Source organism: Alexandromys fortis, unplaced genomic scaffold (genome assembly GCF_014885135.2).
Source record: "Alexandromys fortis isolate MF-2015 unplaced genomic scaffold, M_Fortis_MF-2015_v1.1 scaffold_3, whole genome shotgun sequence".
In the NCBI taxonomy this organism is placed as follows: domain Eukaryota; kingdom Metazoa; phylum Chordata; class Mammalia; order Rodentia; family Cricetidae; genus Alexandromys; species Alexandromys fortis.
Genome location: NW_026067909.1, coordinates 13,595,684 through 13,615,609, shown reverse-complemented (window position 1 = coordinate 13,615,609; position 19,926 = coordinate 13,595,684). Strand labels below are relative to the sequence as shown.

Here is a 19,926-nt window from a genome sequence, read left to right as displayed (position 1 = left end):
CCAATGCGCAAGAAAAGGTATAAACTGTGGCAGGAATGAGTGTTGATGTCAGTAGAGGTTAGACAGACAATCAAAAGACTGAAAATAAGAGGTAATGAACAGCTTATGTGCCAGTGACAACCTAAATGATCTTTGAATGATACAAAGAACCTTAATTAAGGAAAAGGTTGGGGAGCATATAGTATGAACAGTGCTGTATTTGTTAGGCTTAAGTTTCTATCCTAAAACTTCTTGTCAGGCAGGCCTGTTAGCACTCCGGTATAAGACCAAAGCTTGGGGAGTCAGAAAGTTTTCTTGGGTATAGGAAAGGACTATAGGAAAATTCAAATTCATTTAGCAAAGTCTCTCTGCTCATGATCAGTATAATTATATCTTCCCTATGGAACTGTTGAAGTTACTAAATGATGCTCTTCATAATACTATAAAAGGTAAGATACACAGCTCTAAAGGCTGGCACACTGGACTCAAAAACCTATGAGTGTTGATGAGCTGGAGATAACCATTAGTCAGCTCTAGTTCCCCACGTGCATCCATGAGATCGACACAGCATTCTACAGAATCCCGAGAGGTGGTTTTTCATAACTGTTTACAAGTTGGTTCTTAAGTCCATACAAAAGAGCTTCCCAGAAGATTTTGATTCCGTTATGTTGGATTCATATTAATTGTTCCAGCAAAGCAAAGGTTTCACTTTAGTGGTTCTGGTCTTTTCTTATTCAAAGCCAGTTCTTGAGCCCCAGTTGACCAAAACCACTGATTTACTGATTTTTAATACAAAATATCGAATGCCTCAGATACAGTCTTTGCTTACTTCTCAGACTTCACAGGCCAGGCCTCCATCATTCTGCATTGCTCTCAACATTCTTTCAGACCCACACAGAATAGCCTATTAAACCCTAGCACTCAACAACTTTTCCAGCTCAATGTTCTAAAATCCTTCTGTAATTCTCTTCAAAATATGGTGAGGTATGTCACAGCAGTATTCCATTCTCTGGTACAATTTCTGTTTTAGTTGGGTTTCTGTTGCTGTGATAAAATACCATGACCAAAAGCAACTTCTTGCCTCAGCTTCACATATGCTGGGAAAGAATACATGCACTGCCGCAGCTGGTGGGGAATACGCTGCCTGTAAGATGTCACATCAGGAACTCGGACATCTTTTTTCCCAATTAAAAAAATTTTTTTACAACATCCTAAGATAGTATATAGAAGATGATGAGAAGAAAAGATCCCAGCACTCAGGAGGCAGAAGCAGGTGGACCTCTTAAGTTCGAGGCCAGCCAGGGCTACAAAGAGGAACCCTGTCTCAAAAAAACAAAACAAAACAAAACAAACAAACAGAACAAAGGGTCTGGAAAGATACTTAATACCCTTGCCACGTACAGAACCTTCCCTTTGTGAAATGGTGTAAGCAGGCAGAGATCAGCTAAAGTGCAGTGTGTCTTCACACGGAAGATGTCCTTTTAATGTTTTCTTAATGGCTGGTCGCTGATTAAATAGCTTAAATATTGCAGTGTTGTTTTGTAGCTCCGGCAGTACAGACAGCGAAGAAAGTACAGATTCGGAAGAGGAAGACGGGGCCAAACAAGACCTGTTTGAGTCCAGCAGTGCAAACACAGAGGACAAGATGGAGGTGGACCTGAACGAGCGTGAGTCACCCTGACCTTTTGAGTTAGTTCTAGTGCTTGAAATTGCCTGGTTTTATCTCTGTGAGTTTGAGGCCATACTGCTCTACAGAGTGAGTTATTTCCAGGACAGCTAAAACTATAGAGAATCCCTATCTCAAAAAAACAAAACAAAACAAAAAAATGGGGGCTGTGTGGAGAGAAATTGCCTGTCTTTGAATATTGGCAAAAGAATGGCCTGTGGCATTTGAGATGGTCTCTGAAGCACAGTTGAAGTAAAAAGCATTGTTACCACCACTGTGTTATTACAAGCTTGCATTTCTAGAATCTTTCCTAGGGCAGGACAAGTTATATATACTTGGAGATGATTGAACATCGTCTTCACAAGTCTAGCTAGAGAGCATGTCCTTCGTGTCCCCCTTCCCCCCCACCTCCCTCCAGTTCCAGGGCTTGATACTGTAGCAGCAGTGGAAAAGCCACAGACTAGGGCTGGAGAGGTAGCTCAGTGATTGTGAGCACATGCTGCCATTGCCAAGGACCAGAGTTCAGTTCGCAGTGTTGACTTCAGGTCATTCACAACTGCCTCAAACTCCATGGGATCCGATGCTTGCTTCTGCCTGCCATGGGCACCTGTACACAAAGACACCCTGCACACACATAATTAAAGTGTGTATGTGTGTGCGTTTAAAAATAACAGAGACAGGCTACAGAAATGAAGAAATAATTGTGTCTTATGAAGTCATCAATGAAATGCACCACTAGAGCCAAATTAAGCTCAATTTTTAACATTTCTTCACAGTTTATTTGTGAAATTCCAAACCTTAGCCTTGTTCAGCTGGTCCACATTTGTGCCCTCCTGCTTACTAACTAAAAGAGTTGATTGTGCTGCCTTTTAAAAATGGCACTAACTTTTAAAAATGGATGGGGTGGGTATTATATGATTGAAGACTTTCCCAAAGCCTGACCAGTTCCCTGTCACCCAAAGCAGCATTTATGTCCTTGGTTCTTTGTGAAGCCTCACAACCAAACATGCCTTTAGCATCATCCACAAATTCCCATAAAGCTCTGATCTGAAAGCAGCCTCCTCATTCTCCTGTCAGGAAAGTCTGTGTCCTCAGACACAGGGCCTAGGCTTCCCTGCCCTTGGGTTCAAATGCACATGGTTTTGTGTGCCAGGTATCAGGCCAGTAATGATGAATTGCCACAGTCTTTGCCTTCTGCTTGGTGCCTCCTGGAAGTAGTCTGGTTTCTTCTACCTGCTGTGAGCATGTCTGCACACTGCACTCACCCTCTGGCTGAGTGGCTAAGGCAGCTGCACCAGCCGTCCACTTAGCAGTGCCTTAAAATTCATTCCCTGTTGTAGCTGATAGAGGGTTTTTTCCTTTTAAACCTAAAGAGATTTCCAGAATCACTGGAAATGGTGACACATGCCTGTAATCTCAGCGCTTGGGAGGTACAAGAGAATCAGGAGTTCAGGGTCATTCCCATCTACTCAGCAAGTTTGAGGCCAGCTTGAGCTACAGAACCTGTCTCAAAAAGCCAAAGAGAAACTGGGAAGAAAAAAAGGTTTAAAAGAAAGGAATTGGTGTTGAGGAGGGTGGAGAATGATGGACAGATGGTCTCAGAAGGAAGTGAGATGGTATGACTTAAACAACATGCCTCTGCTGTATGTTGAGGGGAATGTCTGGATGACATTTGTGTTTACTTGAGCACCGCAGAGCAGAAGCCTTCCATTTTCTTTTTTTTTTTTTAATTTTTTTTAGATTTATTTATTTATTATGTATATAACATTCCTTCCATGTATGCCAGCAGGCCAGAAGAGGGCACCAGATCTCATTATTGATGGCTGTGAGCCACCATGTGGTTGCTAGGAATTGAACTCAGGACCTCTGGAGGAGCAGAGGTGCTGCTCTTAACTTCTGACTGAGCCATCTCTCCAGCCCTCTATTTTCTTGTTGTTTGGGAAAGGCTTCTTTTTTATCAGTAGAGATGAGACACTACACTCTTAGTGTGTGCCACATGTATGTGTGGATGCTCAAACACCTACCTCTCTGCCTACTGTTCTCCTGGGTTGTTTGCAGAGTTTTGAGAAGTTTCTGCTATTAGGTCTGGGGAGTTACCCTGGGAAGGACTGTCATACATCCTAAGAATTCAGAATTCCTTCCCCTGTAGTCTGAACTGTGAAGTAGAGTTCTCGACCCTATGAATTAGTAACAGAACTTTGTATGTGGTGAGCAGAAAAAAATAATTGTTAGGTAGAATTTTTGTATGTACTTTATAGCTTTGTATAATATTTCTATTGGAAAATATTCCTAGAAATCAAATTGCTTGATGAAAAGTCGCAAGGGTCACCTTGCACTCTAGTGAGTGTGCTAGCCCCATCCTCAGTGGCACCGTGTTAATTTTTCTCCTGTAACAACTACTTTCTTCTCATCTGCTAACCTGGTTTTGAAAAGTAATTTCCATTTTGAGGATCCCCAAGGCCTGCCTGGTCTTAAACAGTTCTCCTAGCTCAGTTTCCCAAGTGTCTGAAATGACAGGCACACCCTACCACACTCAGCCTTAGAAAGAGAGTCTCTTGTCAAACTCAAGGACTGACTTCTCCAAATGCTAATCCTCCCTTCGTTTCAGCACCCACCTGGTCAGCCAACTTTGACGTCCCCATGGAAACCACCCATGGTGCCCCCTTAGACTCAGTGGGATCTGATGTCTGGAGCACAGAGGAGCCAATGCCAACTAAAGAGACAGGCTGGGCTTCTTTTTCAGAGTTCACATCCTCTCTGAGGTGAGCAAGTGTGTGCTGTCTTAGAGCCTTTCCAGAGTGAAGTAGATGGTGTGCATTTACTGTGCATATTCTGTGGTGCCTCAAACAGGGTAAGAGTCGGTATGCAGCGTGTGATTGGGGCATGTGATTGTGCACCACTGCAAAACAGAAAGGGAAGGATTTTTGGTTTTGGGTTTTTGTTGTTAATTGTTTATCCAAAACAGGATTTCTTTGTGTTGCACACCAGGCTGGCCTCAAACTCACAGAGATCTGCCTGCCTCTGCCTCCTGAGTGCAGGGATTAAAGGTGTGCGCCACCACTGCCCGAAAGGGAGGTTTTTCATCAGATACCCAGGGTGTTTAGAAGGGCAGAATGGAAGCTGGCACTTCCTCAGCTGTGTGGAGTTCCACATGCACCACAAGTTCCACATGAGGGGAATAAGAGCCAGTCCCTGACCAACACCTGTGGAATGGCACAGCTATAAGGCAGAGCCTGAATTCCCTGTGTGTGAGCTTGTTTCCCACTCACCACCAGTCTAGTGCTATAAATTAGTGCAGATGTGTGTCACTGCCACCCTGGTGTTTGTTTTACATGGTGACAAAGACCTCATTTCTGAATAGCTTTTAAACATTAAGTGTGGATTTCATGTTACATTTTGTGTAACTGAGGTCTGTTCCCACCGCTGACATCTGAATTTTCTCTTTTCTGAAAGCACAAAGGAGTCTTTAAGGAGTAATTCTCCTGTGGAAATGGAAACCAGCACTGAACCTATGGATCCCTTGACACCTGGTGCAGCTGCCTTGGCCACTCAGCCAGAGGGTGAGTGCAGTGTGCAGACATGCTCACAGCAGGTAGAAGAAACCAGACTAGGCTTGGGCTCAGCCTGAAAGGAGGCAGGAAAATAAGATAGTGTGGCTCTGATGTCCATAGATCACCATAAGGGAAGAAACTATTGTGACAGAATCACAAAACAGGGAATCTAAAAGAAGTTGGATTCTAGCTGTCAGTCTTGTCAATGTTAAAGATAGGTATCTAAAGCCAGAGGAAGCGTAATCACCAGAGTGGAGAAGACCAGGCTAGATACCATGCCTCTATCCTATTCCTGAAGACCCCCAAGGTTTTGCTGAGACATGTAGGGGTGAGAACTTGGTTTAGCCTCTAGGATTGGTTTTTCCTTCCCATATGAGCAAATGAAGTGGTCATAGATGTCTGAACCCTAGGGAGCTTTGTCTCCATTGCTCAGAATGTTCACCTGTATTCCTTGTGTTGACCCTGAACTGTTTGCAGACTGATGAAGAGCCATTTGTGAGTGTGGTATCAGCAGAGCATGTGGCAGGGAGTGAGTGTGTATGGAGGCAAGCGTCTCAGGAAGAAGCGAAGCAATAAGTTTCTGGGAGAAGAAAGAGGCAGTGAGCAGAGGCCCCAGAGCCAGAAAAGGTTGCTGGTGGGAGCGTTATCACTCCTAATAATTGAGCCCACAAAAATTCTGTCCCAACTTCATTGATCTGGTATTCAAGTTTTATTTCTGTTGCTATGATAAAATATCTGACCAAAAAAAATAGAAAAGGAAAAGCCCCATTTGACTTATTATTTCAGGTTATAGTCCATCATTCTGGAACTCAAGCAGCTGGCCATACTGCATCCAGCGGCAGGAGCAGAGAGTATAAATACCAACCAGCTTCTGCTATCATCTTCAATCAACTTTCTTCACTTGTACACAGTTGAAAACTTGGCCCACAGTTGGCTGTGTCCTCCTACATCAGTTAACATCCATAGAACCCCCACAGACATGCCCACAGATTCACCTGATGAGAGGGTTACTCAATTGAGACACTCTTTCTAAACTGTGGCAACTTAACATTTAAAATAGGTATCTAAAGCCAGAGGAAGCGTAATCCCCAGAGTGGAGAAGACCAGGCTAGATACCATGCCTCTATCCTATTCCTGAAGACCCCCAAGGTTTTGCTGAGACATGTAGGGGTGATAACTTGGTTTAGCCTCTAGGATTGTAGCTGGTTTGATGGGTAAGAAGCTAGAGGCACAGAATAGTCTCCTGTCTGGGGTTGCACAGATTGAGAGTGGGGGTGGGGGGCACTGACTTCAGATCCAGAAATTTGACAAGTCCAAGCTCATGACCAACATACTGTGTGGCTTCCTATTGTAGAGCAAAGGAAAGATCCCTAGGCATATTGTACTGTGTTGTAGAGTAGACCTAGGAGACCTAGGGATCTGCTGGGAGGAAACTGGGACCATGTGGACATAGAGCTAGGAAGACTCTTTGAAACTTGCCAGCCCTTCATTGAGGAAACCTGTGAACCACCTCCATGGGCCTTTCTAAGCATTGGTGCCCATCAAGAATTTAGCCAGATGAAAATGCCACTTACAATATCTTGAAGCAGTAGGCAGGACTAAGGCACAGGAGTCTTCATAGAAAAGGGCATCGGCTCCGCAGTAGGTTTGATGGATGTGACCTTCCACTCTGTGCACTTTCAGCACCAGGCAGTGTGGCCATGGAAGCCAGCTCAGACGGGGAAGAGGATGCTGAGAGTACAGACAAGGTAACTGAGACCGTGATGAATGGCGGCATGAAGGAAACACTCAGCCTCACTGTAGACGCCAAGACAGAGACTGCCGTCTTCAAAAGGTAACAGAGCCTGGGGCTCCTATGGTGACAGCTTGTTGGGAGGAAGGGGGGAAGAAATCAGACATGAACATTTCTAGATTCAAATGAGTATTTAAAGGCTAGCTTTCTATCTTTCTAACATCTCCATCAGTGTTAAACAAGAGATGGAGAAGTTTAGGCCCCTAAAGTGCATTTTTCCTCTTGTGTGTGTGTGTCTCCAGAGTCTAGCAGATTGATAGCGTTCAGCTTTGCTAAACTGACATGGGCAGAGGCTGCAGAGCCCACCTGTCTATGCAAGGCTCAGTAGAATGTAGATAGATTGTATTCTCTAGATATAATGCATTCATTGTAATTCTGCAGCAAGAGGTTAGTGCTAACAACACCAGACTTGATTAGAAAATAGCAGATTCACTTTTACAATTCATGGAACAGAAAAGCAATCGTAATAGAAATTTAAATCTGGAAATTGTAGAGAGTAACAGAAACACTTCCATCAAGATTTGGCCTGCAGCTAAGGCAGTGCTTAAAGTCTTTCTCACTGCCTAACGAGGGCACCAGAAAACAAAACCACAAATGAGAGAAATATATTGTAAGATAATCCCATGTGTGTCATATGCAATCAACACTCTTCCATTAAAAACTTGCAAATAGGGGATGGAGAGGCACTCAGTTGGTAAAGGCCTTGCCTTGCAAGAATAAGGACCTGAGTTTAATCGTGAGTATGCAAATAAAAAGTTGGGTATGGTGACACACATTCGGGGAGGCAAAAACAGAAGGAACCCTAGAGCACACTGTCCTGCCCGCCTAGACTACTTGTTGGACCCCAAGTCCCAATGTGAGGGGCTTAAGAAAAAAAAAAAGTGAATGGCTTCTGAGGCGTGACCTCAGGGTTGAGCTATGGCTTCAATATGCGTGCATGCTCACATATGTTCACATACGCATACAGGTGCACAGTTGTACACAACACACAAGCGAAATGGCTCAGCAGGTGAAGCATTTGTTATGCAAGACTAGTGACTTGTTTTAGTCCCTGGGGCTCATGGTAAGAGAAAACAGATCCCTGAAAGTTGTCCTCTGAGACACACAGATACACCTACCTCACATACACACATAATAATAATAAAATAGCAAACAAAATCCAGCCTATTTGTTTTTCTCATTTTATTTTATGTGTATGATTATTTTGCCTGCATATATGTCTTCACCACATGTTCAGTGCCCACAGAGGCCAGAAGGGGGTGTCAGGTTCCCTGAGACTGAAGCTGTAGGTGGTTGTAAGCCACCATGTGAGTAGTGAGAATCAAACATAAGTCCTCTGGAAGAGCAACCATTGCTCTTAACCTCTCTAGCCCTCTCCACAGTGTATTTAAATTACAAGACTGTATAACATCAGCATGAGGTCACGTTGAAGTGATATGTAGTTACTACCTATAGCAGAGTATTACAGCCAAGAGCTAGCATGTCTTAATGTCTGCTTTTCCTCAACACTATGTTGATGTCTTTGTGAATACAGTGTAAAAATAAAAGGTGTAAAGACATGAGGTAGATGAAATGGTCATTGTTTATAGATGACTTTGTACGTAGAATATTCTGATTAAATCTGAGGAGAAAAATTGGAATTAATTTTTTTGGATACATAAAAAAACTCAGTTTGTCTTGTAAACCAGGCAATTGATGTGTGTGTGTTTTAATAAAATATGAGATCTCATCAATAAGAATATAAATTTTAAGGGAAAATAGTTTAAAATCTTATTGGAACCTTTAATAAAGACTTGAAATAAATACAGATGTGTAAGGTTTAGTAATGGAAAGATACCCTTGACATTTCTCAACAAATGATGTTTAAAAATCAGTCAAATCCCATCATCCCACGGACAGTTTCACAGAAGTCGTGCTGTTTCTAAAGAAGTGCAGAAAGAGACCCAGGGTCACTTAGTGGAAAGGAGTCATCCATCCATGGTAGGTCATCCTAAGACTGGTTAATAAAGCGATGATTTCCAAATACAAACAAGAGGGCCCTCCTCAGCCTAAAAGCTGGCCTGATAAGCTGGAATGACACACACCCCAGTGAGGAAAACTGCAGACTAATAAAAAAATTATTGCTCCCTTGAGAAAAAAAATAATCAGGCCTCTCCTCATTATGACTAGGAGTGAAATGATCATGAGCCTTCAGACAGAAAATGTTTTGGGCTGTTTAGGAATGAAATGTTTTTTTAATCATAAAGGAAAATATTAGTGAATTTATTTAATTTTTAATATTGCCAAAGACACACTGAAATGAAAAGATAAGCCACAACCAGGAAAGAGCAGATAGGCTATAGAAAGAGCCTGGTGTCAGCAAGAGAGAGAACTCACATTTAAAGGTGAATAAAGGATCTACTGAGATTTGGAGATATGTGGGGAAAAGCAAGGAGCAAAGCACACTGGGGTGCCAGCCTGCTAGACAGGATCAACTGCCGTATCGCTTAGGCGTGCATGCATCAGCCTAAGTTACAGAAAGTAGAAAATGTCAAACTTACCCAGATCAATTCATGATGGCAATGAAAGCCTCTCCAAAACCACAGAACTAGTCACAAAATCGAGCATTTACTTTCAAGCAAACTAAGTGCAAGGGTTTATCCTAAAATTCAAGGATGTTGGATATCAGGAAAATCCATACATCAGATTAAAAAAAAAAAGTTTTACTTTTTTTTTTTTAATAAGGTTCTACACTTGATATATGGTTAATACTCTGAATCACCATAACAGGTGGATTCTATTAACTTATAAGAATAAGAGAGTATCAGTATCTGGTACATCTACTTTGGAGTCAGGAGGGGAGAGAGGAGCTGTCTCTGGTCACTGCCTGTGTAGGCTCTCCTGGAAAGAAAGGCTGGAAATGGGGAGAGAGATTGTGAGGGAAGTGGTTTGCAGAGGTGACAGTGAGCCAGCCAAGTTAATACAAGTTCAGCACAACTGGTGAGGAAAATGGTCAAGACCTTAAGCCTTAAACTGGGGATGCTGGTACACACCATTTACAAAACACATCAAGCCGGGCGGTGGTGGCGCATGCCTTTAATCCCAGCACTTGGGAGGCAGAGGCAGGCGGATCTCTGTGAGTTCGAGGCCAGCCTGGGCTACAAGAGCTAGTTCCAGGACAGGAACCAAAAGCTACGGAGAAACCCTGTCTCGGGGAAAAAAAAAATCAATATTTCCATTTAGGATTTTTTTTAAAAACTTATTTATTTATTTATTATGTATACAATATTCTTTCTGCGTATATGCCTGAAGGCCAGAAGAGGGCACCAGACCTCATTACAGATGGTTGTGAGCCACCATGTGGTTGCTGGGAATTGAACTCAGGACCTTTGGAAGAACAGTCAGTGCTCTTAACCGCTGAGCCATCTCTCCAGCCCCAGGATTTTTTTTATTAAAAAAATTATACAATATATTATGATCTTGCCCTCCCCAACTTCTAAATCCCTCCTCACCTTCCTGCCCACCCAAACTTCATATTCTCTCTCTAAAACCAAACCCAAAAAATTCAAATCAGACAATAGACAAAAAAAAATACTATAACAAAACTAAACACAAACACATAGAACCATGAAGTTCATTTTCATTTAAGAATTATTTTAATGAAGATTTTTGTAGAGAAGTTTGAAGACAACCTAAGCAGGTGAAGATATTACACACCATTGTGGGACAGCTAAGTGCTACAGAAACATCTACCAGGGCAAATTTAGTTTTCACGTTCAGTAAGAGTTCTTAGGTGGAGTTTGTTCTGAATACTGTTAAAATGTAAATTCAAGGTTCCTAGCTTGCCTGGGTGGCAAAAGAGGTACAGTTAGAAGATCTGCCTGCCACCTATCTGGTCATACTGCAAAGACAAGGGCATTGAAACTGTGATGTTATTGTACTGAGGGACGTACAATATGATGATGGAGATAAAGAGGGCAGGCTTGCTCGGCAGTAGAATCTTTGCCTGGCATATACATGTCATGTTCATACTTGGCCATGTTCATTCCCAGCACCATTTTAAAAAGTAAAGGTGAAAGAAAGTTGATTCCCCTGAAAAAGTCAAGTCCAGTGTGCCCAAAGTACATTGTAAAGCAACTGCAGGGGGATTAAAAAGAGAATACAAGCTGATGGGGCTGTGGAGGCAGCTCTATGGGTAAAGTGTTTGCTATATAAGATGAGTACTTTAGTTTTACCCATATAAGAGTACTGTAGCTTACACCCGTGTAAAAGGTTAAACCAGGTGTGTGCAAATGTAATCCCAACATTGAGAAGACAGGCAGACCCTGGACGCTTGCTGGCCATCAGGTTAAATAGTGAACTTCAAGTTCACGGAGAGATGGTGGCTCAAATAATGTGAGGAGCAGTTGAAAAAGATATGTAATATCAACCTCTGACCTCCAAGCATGCAAACATGGGCAAATGCACAGTTATACGCCACACCCACATAAAAGAAACCAACTATACATAGTCGCACATGCTTGCCATCCCTCAGCACTTGGGAAATTCAGGCAAGAAAATTGCTGGGTTACCATCCTGCCGGATAGTGTCTAAAGCCCATACGTAAGAGAATGTATACGCACATATCCCTCAGTGCCAATACTCACTCTCTAGACCTTTTGTGTGTGTTCTGCTTGTAGCAGCTCTTTCCTCTCAGAAACTCTGTGAGGTGTAGCTGTGACTCCGTCCACATTTTGCAGGTGAGGAACCAGACGCTAGAGCCTGATGGTGTGCCCATAGTCTCATGGGAGTTAACAGAGACAAAGATAGAGTATTCTTCTGACCTGTGGACAGAAAAGTACTTCTTTTTAAAACAAGGTGGCTGGAGAGAGATGACTTATTGGTTAAGGACATTTTCTGCTCTTCAGGGGACCTGTGTTCAGTTCCCAGTACTCAATGTCAGAGGGCTCCTAGCCATCTATGACTCAAGCTCCAGGGGATCTGTTACCGCTGGCTTCATAGGGTACGAAGTGTACTCATACTCACACAGGCACACCTACTCGTAATTAAAATAAACCATAAAGAAGTAATGAAAACGAGGCTGGAGAGATGGCTCAGAGGTTAAGAGCACTAGCTGCTCTTCCAAAGGGTAGGTTTTATTCCCAGCACCCACATGGAGACTTAACAACCATCTGTAACTCCAGTTCCAGATTTGACACCTGGCCTCTGTGGATGCCAGGCACACTCAGATTTACATGCAGGCAAAATATTCATGCACATAAATAAAAATAATAAAAAATAAAAACAAAACTAGAAACTGTAGTGCATAATGAATTAATGTGATCACATTGATGTTAAAAATCTCTAGTCAGTGATTAGGAGGAGCAGATTGGAACAGAAACGTGTAGTGTATAAACAAGAGTTTAGAAGTTAGTATTCAAGGAATCCCTATGTGCTGATAAGAACAGGACAGGCAGCTGGGGGTGGTAAGCCCACTTACCGCCAGTACCGGTCAATGACTGCTGACAGCCTAGACTGGCCTGAACTCACTAGGAGGATAATCTTGCATTTGTGATCTTCATGACTCCACCTCTCAGATCCCTTAGGCTTGGTGCATGCTAGGTGAGCACTCTTCCAACTGAGCCACGTCTAACTAGATATTTTGAGATTAATCTGGGCTACATAGTGAGACCTTGTCACAGAGAAAGAAGTGGGTGGGGTGGGCAGAAGAAACCAAACCAGAATACAAGCAAAAGACAGCAGTTTACAGGCAAGTAAACCAAAAAGACTGAAAAAGTGAAACATTCTGAGTCACTGTAGAGATGAGACCAGGCACCACAACCCACTTCTTCCAAGATTTCAGATTAGAAAGAAACTTAGGTTGGGGACCATGCATTGGTAGTGGGGAAGGCATGTTTGTAAGAGAGGATTCTTTGCCAATAAACGATGGCCCACGATTTTCTTTTCCTGGTTATAAAAGAAATATCAGTGCTGGTGGTTAATGTTCCTGACAGTCTGAGGCATGGAGGTAGAGTGAGATTTGGTTGCTTGTAACTGTAGGGAGTCACAGAGAGGTGGGTGCTCACTGTGGACATAGTGCGCCAGGAACACATGATCCTTCAGATGTGCAGGATTCAGAGAAGTATAGACTTGGAATAAACACATAGTAATGGTTAGGTGCAAGAGAGTAGTTGCCATAGAGGAAGTAGAAGGAGTAGAGAGGGATAAGAAAAGTGAGTTGACAAAGAAGTTTCAAGGGACTGGATTGTAACTTGGTGGTATAGTGTATGATTAGCATGCTGTTGCCCTAGCTCCACCCCCAGCACTGTGGAAAGCCTAGGGGTCAGACCTGCACCAGATCTGTAGGTTGTGATTAGTTTCCTGAATGACCTGGTAAACTACCCTGAAGTTGGGGGTCTCATGTGCAAGTCCAAGCCAAGGCTCGGATCTGAGGAGGACTTGCCTTCCTTTCAGAATCTCTTTGAATTAGGTGCAGTGTGAATCCAGGTAGAGCAGGACACAGCTAAGCTTCCAGCTCAAAGTCAGAAATGTGTCTTCTCCATCAAGAACTGCCCACAGGCAACTCTGACTTCCATTCGCTGCTGCTTTGACTCTTTGGCTCCTTGTTCCTTCCTAGTGTCTGCTCTAGGCATGCGCTGTTGGAGGGCAGCAGAAGGCTTTCCACCTGGCTTAGCAAGGTACCTCTTGTCTGAGTCAAGACTGCAAGCCAGGAGCACGTGCGAGTGGTGGGTGTGGCCTTTGAGTGCATGGTGGAACTAAAGGCTCCTGTTCCTTCAAACAGGTTCTCTTCACACCTCCACCGAATCTGCGGGGTGCCATGTGCAGTCGTGGACATGTTTCCCCAATTCCTCATTTCTAGGAGTATTCTGAAACTCTTGTACGTTTCTTTTTCTGTTTTGCACACTTGGCCTCAGAGTGTTGAAGTCCTACCGGTATGTACGGTGACACGGACCGCTCTTTCTCAGACACCAGCCACATTACATTGTCCCTCTCAGTTCCCACCTGCGTGTGGCCCTTTCCTCTCGTGGTTCCCTAGTCACTGTCTGCATTTCTGTGATCCTTCCACCCTGAGCATGCTCAGCCCCAGGGCTTGCCTCCATGGCAGTCATGACTTCAGAGCCATTTGCATGTGACCTCATCCTCTGGCCCTGGGCATCATGCCTGGTATGTGATACGCCTGCTTCCTCTCTCCTGTAGTGAGGAAGAGAAACTGTCTACCTCTCAAGATGCTGCTTGCAAAGATGCAGAAGAGAGCCCCGAACCAGCAGAAGCCAAATGCGCAGCTCCTCGGACCCCCAGCAGTAATCCTGAGCAAAGGTAACCAACCACTCCATCTGCCTGCACCTTCTGAAGGTTCTACCTTGCCTGTGCTTGACATCTCCTGGAAGGTAGAAGGGAATCAACACTTGAGGGTGGGGGCTTGAAAGGTTTTTGCAGCTGTACCCAAGCTTTAGCAGTGTGCTAGATGCAGTGGCATTTCTCAGATCCGAAGTAGTCAGGTGCCCCAACATTTATCTCTGCAGCTAGCAACCAGAGTCCCTGGCTCAAGCCTGGGTGATAAGCTGCCTCTGCAGGAAGGTCTGGGGAGGAATGATTACTTAGACAACCTTAATTGCCTAACTCAACTGAGGCTATGCTGTGAATGTTGTTGAGCCCTTCAGGATTGAAGTCCTTAGTGATTCTGTGAGGGGAACAGGCCTAACTGCCTCATTTCCCACAGTCACACTTGTAACAACAGAGGACTTGTCTGAGGTCCTTTGCTATGTACTGCTAAATACTTCAAGCCCTAGAAGGGGAGACCCTGTGAGATCAATCCCTGGAGGGTTGATAACCTGTGGGTGGGCATATCTTAAGCACAACAGCCCCACTGCCAGAGCCATGTGATTTGGATGTGGTGTTTTCTTTCTAGTCACCTTTTGCTTAGACTGAGCCAGTGGTCTGAAGGGATAGGCCAAGCCAAAGCCTCAGCTGCAGAGGGCCCACGCCCACACACTCGGCCTCGCAGGTAGAGCCAGGTGGCCACGGATTCGCAGGAGCCTACGTCAGAAGATGAATGAGGATGTGCCCTGGACAGCAAGAAACTTTGTTCAGCACCTCTCAGAGCTCACTTCTCTGATAAAATATATTTATATATATATATATATTTATATAAAAGATGTGTATTCCTTCTGGAAGGAATAAAGTGATCTTTAAAGCAATTGCAGAGGCGTTGTACTTTCCCCTGGCCAGACTCCCCAGTAGGCTGCACTCTGCAGAACCAGTGGGCAGAAACCAGCAGGGGGCGCTCAGTACTTCTGGTCTGGAAGTCCCTATTGATGGCAACCCTCCACCCTGTTTGTCTGCTCATAGAAATTCTAGACAAAATGAAGTATGTACTGTGATTTTTAAAAATGTCCTTTTGCCTACAAAGTTAATTGTAAGTAGTGTGTGAGCAGGTTGCTTTTGGGAAGGCTTGGAAAGAAAAGGCACCAGCTAGGATTCTAGCTATTTGGGGAAGTTCCCCTTTTCCTGGGTGTGCAGGTGTTTTTAAATGGTTGCATCAGCTCCTAATTTCTGCCTGTTGATTTCCTGAGTTGAGGCTGTTGAACAGGCAGGATGTCTCTGAAAGAAGTCATACAGGAGTATGCTTCTTGGCTCTACATTGGTGACTTATTTGCCAAAGGGCACCTTTAGGTTCTTTTCTGGCTGTTTCTTTTGTTTGTTTGGTTGGTTTGGTTTTTTGAGGCAGGGTTTCTCTGTCTAACAATCCTGGCTCTCCCAGAACTCATTCTGTAGACCAGGTTGGCCTCAAACTCGCTGTGATCTGCCTGCCACTGCCTCCCAAGTGCTGGGATTAAAGGTGTGTGCCACCACCACCTGACTCTCTCTAGCTGTTATATGGCATGAAAGGCCCTGCCCTTCAGTCTGCAGGGTGAGCTGCAAAACATTAGGGCAAGCCAGTAGAAGACCCAGCACTGCTTGTATCTACATTTGACCTTCTGCCTTTCCTCACCCAGCCCTTGTCAGAACAGGACTCACTGGTGTGAGTAGGCAGGTATCTCATAGCCCAAAGAACATGCTCAAGGAGAAGCTGCAGGGTTGCATACAGGAAGTAGGGGTACTAGTCTCTGAGCAATGGCAGTGAGCTGGACTGGGGGAGCTTCTCAGTCTTGTCTCAGCTGGTGTGCTAGTGTTCTGCACACATCATCCTTACAAAGCCTTGGGGCAGACATTATTGTCCCCCTTCTGCTGAGGAGAATACAGGACTGAGTTTAAGGAACGTGTTTTAAAACACACAGCTTGTGAACTGTGAAGGTGCAGTCACAATTCTCAGTGTCTGAGAATTGTACACCAAGGCACCATCATGTGTAATTAGAGTACAATATTGGGGAGCACCTTCTGGGTCCTGTTACAGTTGGCAGGTCTCCAGTGGGGAAGGCAGTCTAGTTGAAAAGCGCTTGTGTGCTTCCAGCTACAGCCTGGCTGAGCCTCTCCAAATAAATGCCTCAGGTTGTAGTTTTGACAGACCTATATCTGCTTTCGTTGGCCCCTTGATGTCTCTGCTGCTTCTGCTTTCTGGGAGCCAGGGTCTGGCTGTACCCCTTTGTTCTCCACAGTTGTCCTCTTCACACACCTTTTCCTTTCCGTTTCCCGGTAGCAGAGCTCTGCTTTCCAGCTGGAAGTCGATTTGCGCCTCTGTAGGACAGAGCAGAGTTGCTGAAGCACACAGCTGAGCCCAGCAGTGGGAAAGCTGAACTTTTGCATGCACGCACACCCACGTGCAGTTCTGAGCAGCTGAGTCAGGAGCTTCCACACACCTGCTGCTGTCTCCATTGGCAGCCATGTGCCCTGTGGAGGGTGGGCAGAGCTGACCTGCTCAGCTTCAAGTGCCTCAGGTGTCTGTCTCCTTCTCTGTAGGACTGACCAGCCAAGCATGCCAACCGACACGTCAGTTAATGGCCCTGTATGATGAGTGACTGCTGCTGCTGACTGAGGACCGCAGGCCACCACCACCCAGGGGCTCTGGAGGGGTCACCCAGAGCTCCCAAGCCGCCACTGCTGCACTCTGCAAGGGATCAGGACCAGCAACCTTTATATTCTAGATTCTAAGACATTGTACAGAGAAATTCAGAAGTGTAAAAATATTGCACATTGAGAAATACCAAGAATTTTTGCGTATGTTTATATTGTATTGATCTAAATATGGGTAGCCTGTGACATCAGATCTTGCCGCCCATGTAATAATAGTAGTGATACATAGTTCAGATGGTTGTAAGAATAGTTTTATAAAGTGACTACACAGATCTATTGTATTCGAGACATAACTATTTGACAATTATTAGTGTGACCAAAGTATTAGGCAGTTTTCATACATTTTCCACCTTGTACAAAATTCTGAATTCATTTTTCTTCCAGGTTGGCACAGAGCTGTGATGGAAAAGCCCTCGTTATTTTGGTTGTTCTGACTTACAAAGTGATTTTGAATAATACTTGGTGTTCTTTTATAACCCGCTTTTGATTGGTAACTGTTATTGGTATTGTTGCAGGCGGATCAAATGCGTGAGTCTTGGTGGAGATTAAGTATTTATTGCTACAGCTTAGTTGATGAATTGACGTTCTTGTAAAGCCATATGTTCTGTTACGGTCTTGTTTGCTCAGAGCGTTTCTTTCTACAGGTGAAACACTAGAATATTGGAGTACACATGACTGTGGTTGGGCTGTTTCTTTGGGGGGGGGGGTTGTTTTTGTTTTTTGTTTTGTTTTGGTAGTTCATCCGCCTTTTAACCCATTCACCAAAATATCCCTTGTCAGCAAGCATCACTGGTGGCCATTTCAGAGTGGTCTGCATCTGTACTGCTCCAGTCCCAGAGGTGAGTCCCTGGAAATGCTCATGCTGGTGACGGGGTAGAATGTGTCCATCAAGCTGGCTGGCTTTAACAGAATCACAGCCTGGCATCCAAGCATGTTTCTTGTTTTACTGTACCTTGTGAGGTTTTCACTCGTAAACCAGTGGATTTTAGAACTGGTTTGTGTGTATATAGTGATTATGGATACTAATTCAGTGTAATTTATAATTTTCTATGTCAGCATAAACACATCCCAGCCTCCTCCAACAGCTGAAGCAATGGCCTGTGCACTGCCGTGGCATCTGGTGAAAGGGCTCAGTCACCTCACCTCTTGCACTTTTAGATGCAGATCAGTTTTTCATTTCTTTAATAGAAAATTATTCACATATTTTTACATCATTTGATTTTCCTGACCAGTATTTAAAACCAAAAGGATATTCTGAAAAATGGCCAACAAGTTTTTTAGAACCAGCATCCCAAGCAGCGTGCCTATATGACATCGAGTGTGGAAAGAAAAGAGTCAAGTGTCCGATGCCTTACTCCTTACTCGCTTCTCACTGTAGACAGTGCAGGGACTGCCTCAGGTGGCCGAGGCAGGTCTGGTCACCAGGCTCAGTGGGCAGCAGGAGGCCCCGGGACTGGTGGTGAGGGGCTCAGTGGCCTGTGTGTGCCCACCCAGGACCCTTCAGTCACAGCTCCTTCGGGGGAGACTGCTCTCCTCTGGAACCTGGTGCCACCAGAGGACAGGGCTCCTTCTGCTCGTCTCAGGGATGGTTGACCTGTGTGGCCCAGGACCTCACATTGCTGGCGGATGGCATACTCCTGTCTCTCCTGGTGATGAGCCTTGCTTGCCACAGCCAGGGTTTGGCCCTTTGTCAGCCCACACTGCCTCCTTGTTGTGAATTGGGCTGGCTTTTCCATCCCACCGTCCTCTGGGGGAAGGAACACTTGGGTGTTGTCTTTGGGGAAGAACTTAGGTTTGCTTGTCTTGGGGAAAGGCTGTGAAGGGTAGAAGGGACAAGTGTGTTGGGTTGGAGGGTGCCAGCCAGGCTTGAGATGAGTTCCTGCTCCTTTCATTTCTGTGTATTGGCCGTATGAATCGCAAGACTAACAGATGTCTGCAGTACAATACCTGTATTAAAAGTAATAACAAAATAAAGCCTGATGCTTTGTTTCTAGAGAGTTCCTCTGTGCCTTTTTCAGGTTGTGCCCAGAGACCTAGCTTTCTCCTGTCCTTGACTCTTGGGTATGCCAGTTCCTGGAGAAACTCAGCCACTGTCGTGACCCCCACACACACCTGCAACCATCAGTGCCTGACATATGAGTGCTCAGAACATTTTTACTAAGAGAGTAGCCACCAGCTGCCATCCTGAGATCCTCTGCCTGGTCCTCCGGCTTGTCAGCTTTTCATGTGTCTCCTCACTCCCTGCCCTGCTTGCTGGGATTACCAGCAGATAGCATTAGTGATAGTCTGTCCTGGAACTAGCTAGTGTAGACCAGGATGGCCTCGAACTCACAGATCCACCTGCCTCTGCCTCCCAAGTGCTGGGATTAAAGGTGTGAACCACCACCGCCCAGCTCTATTGCTGTTTTAAAGAGTGCTCCTAGTTGAACAATCCATAGTCACTCTCCGGAACTCACATGGTTGCAGGGGGAGAGATAACTCTAGTTTTTGGGTTTTTTTTTTTTTGTTTTTTGTTTTGTTTTGTTTTGTTTTGTTTTTTTTGAGACCCTGTCTCTATGTCATCCTGACTGTCCTAGAACTTGCTGTAGATCAAGCTGGCCTTGAACTCACAGAAATCCTAACACCTCTGCCTTTAATCTGCTGGGAGTAATGGTGCTGCCATCATGCCGGGCTAAAGGGAGAGGAGCTCTTCAGCTGCCCTCTGACCTTCACATGCACATCATGGCACTGTGTGCCTTTCAGCTCACACATACTCAAAATACATGGAGTAGTTTTAGTTTCTGGTTTTTGGTTGTGTTTTGTTTTGTTTTTATTATTTTTTTGGTTTTTTTGAGATAGGGTTTCTCTGAAGCTTTTAAGAAATATTGAACTAGGGGGCTGAGAGATGGCTCAGTGGTTAAGAGCATTGCCTGCTCTTCCAAAGGTCCTGAGTTCAATTCCCAGCAACC

General features: G+C 44.6%; 1 protein-coding gene across 18 annotated transcripts in view; it reads left to right on the top strand.

Moving 5' to 3' along the window:
* Ppp6r3 (protein phosphatase 6 regulatory subunit 3) overlaps positions 1-18,971 on the top strand; it is a 138,855-nt gene extending 119,884 nt beyond the window's left edge. For 11 of the 18 annotated variants that reach the window (XM_050137017.1, XM_050137020.1, XM_050137031.1 and 8 more), the window contains 6 exons: positions 1,525-1,646; positions 4,254-4,407; positions 5,099-5,205; positions 6,880-7,030; positions 14,165-14,284; positions 14,877-16,849. In XM_050137017.1, coding sequence (XP_049992974.1) covers positions 1,525-1,646; positions 4,254-4,407; positions 5,099-5,205; positions 6,880-7,030; positions 14,165-14,284; positions 14,877-14,976 — 754 coding nt within the window. In that variant the 3' untranslated portion in view covers positions 14,977-16,849. The other 7 variants (XM_050137033.1, XM_050137032.1, XM_050137027.1 and 4 more) reach the window with 2 other exon arrangements.
* Positions 18,972-19,926: the final 955 nt, after the last annotated feature.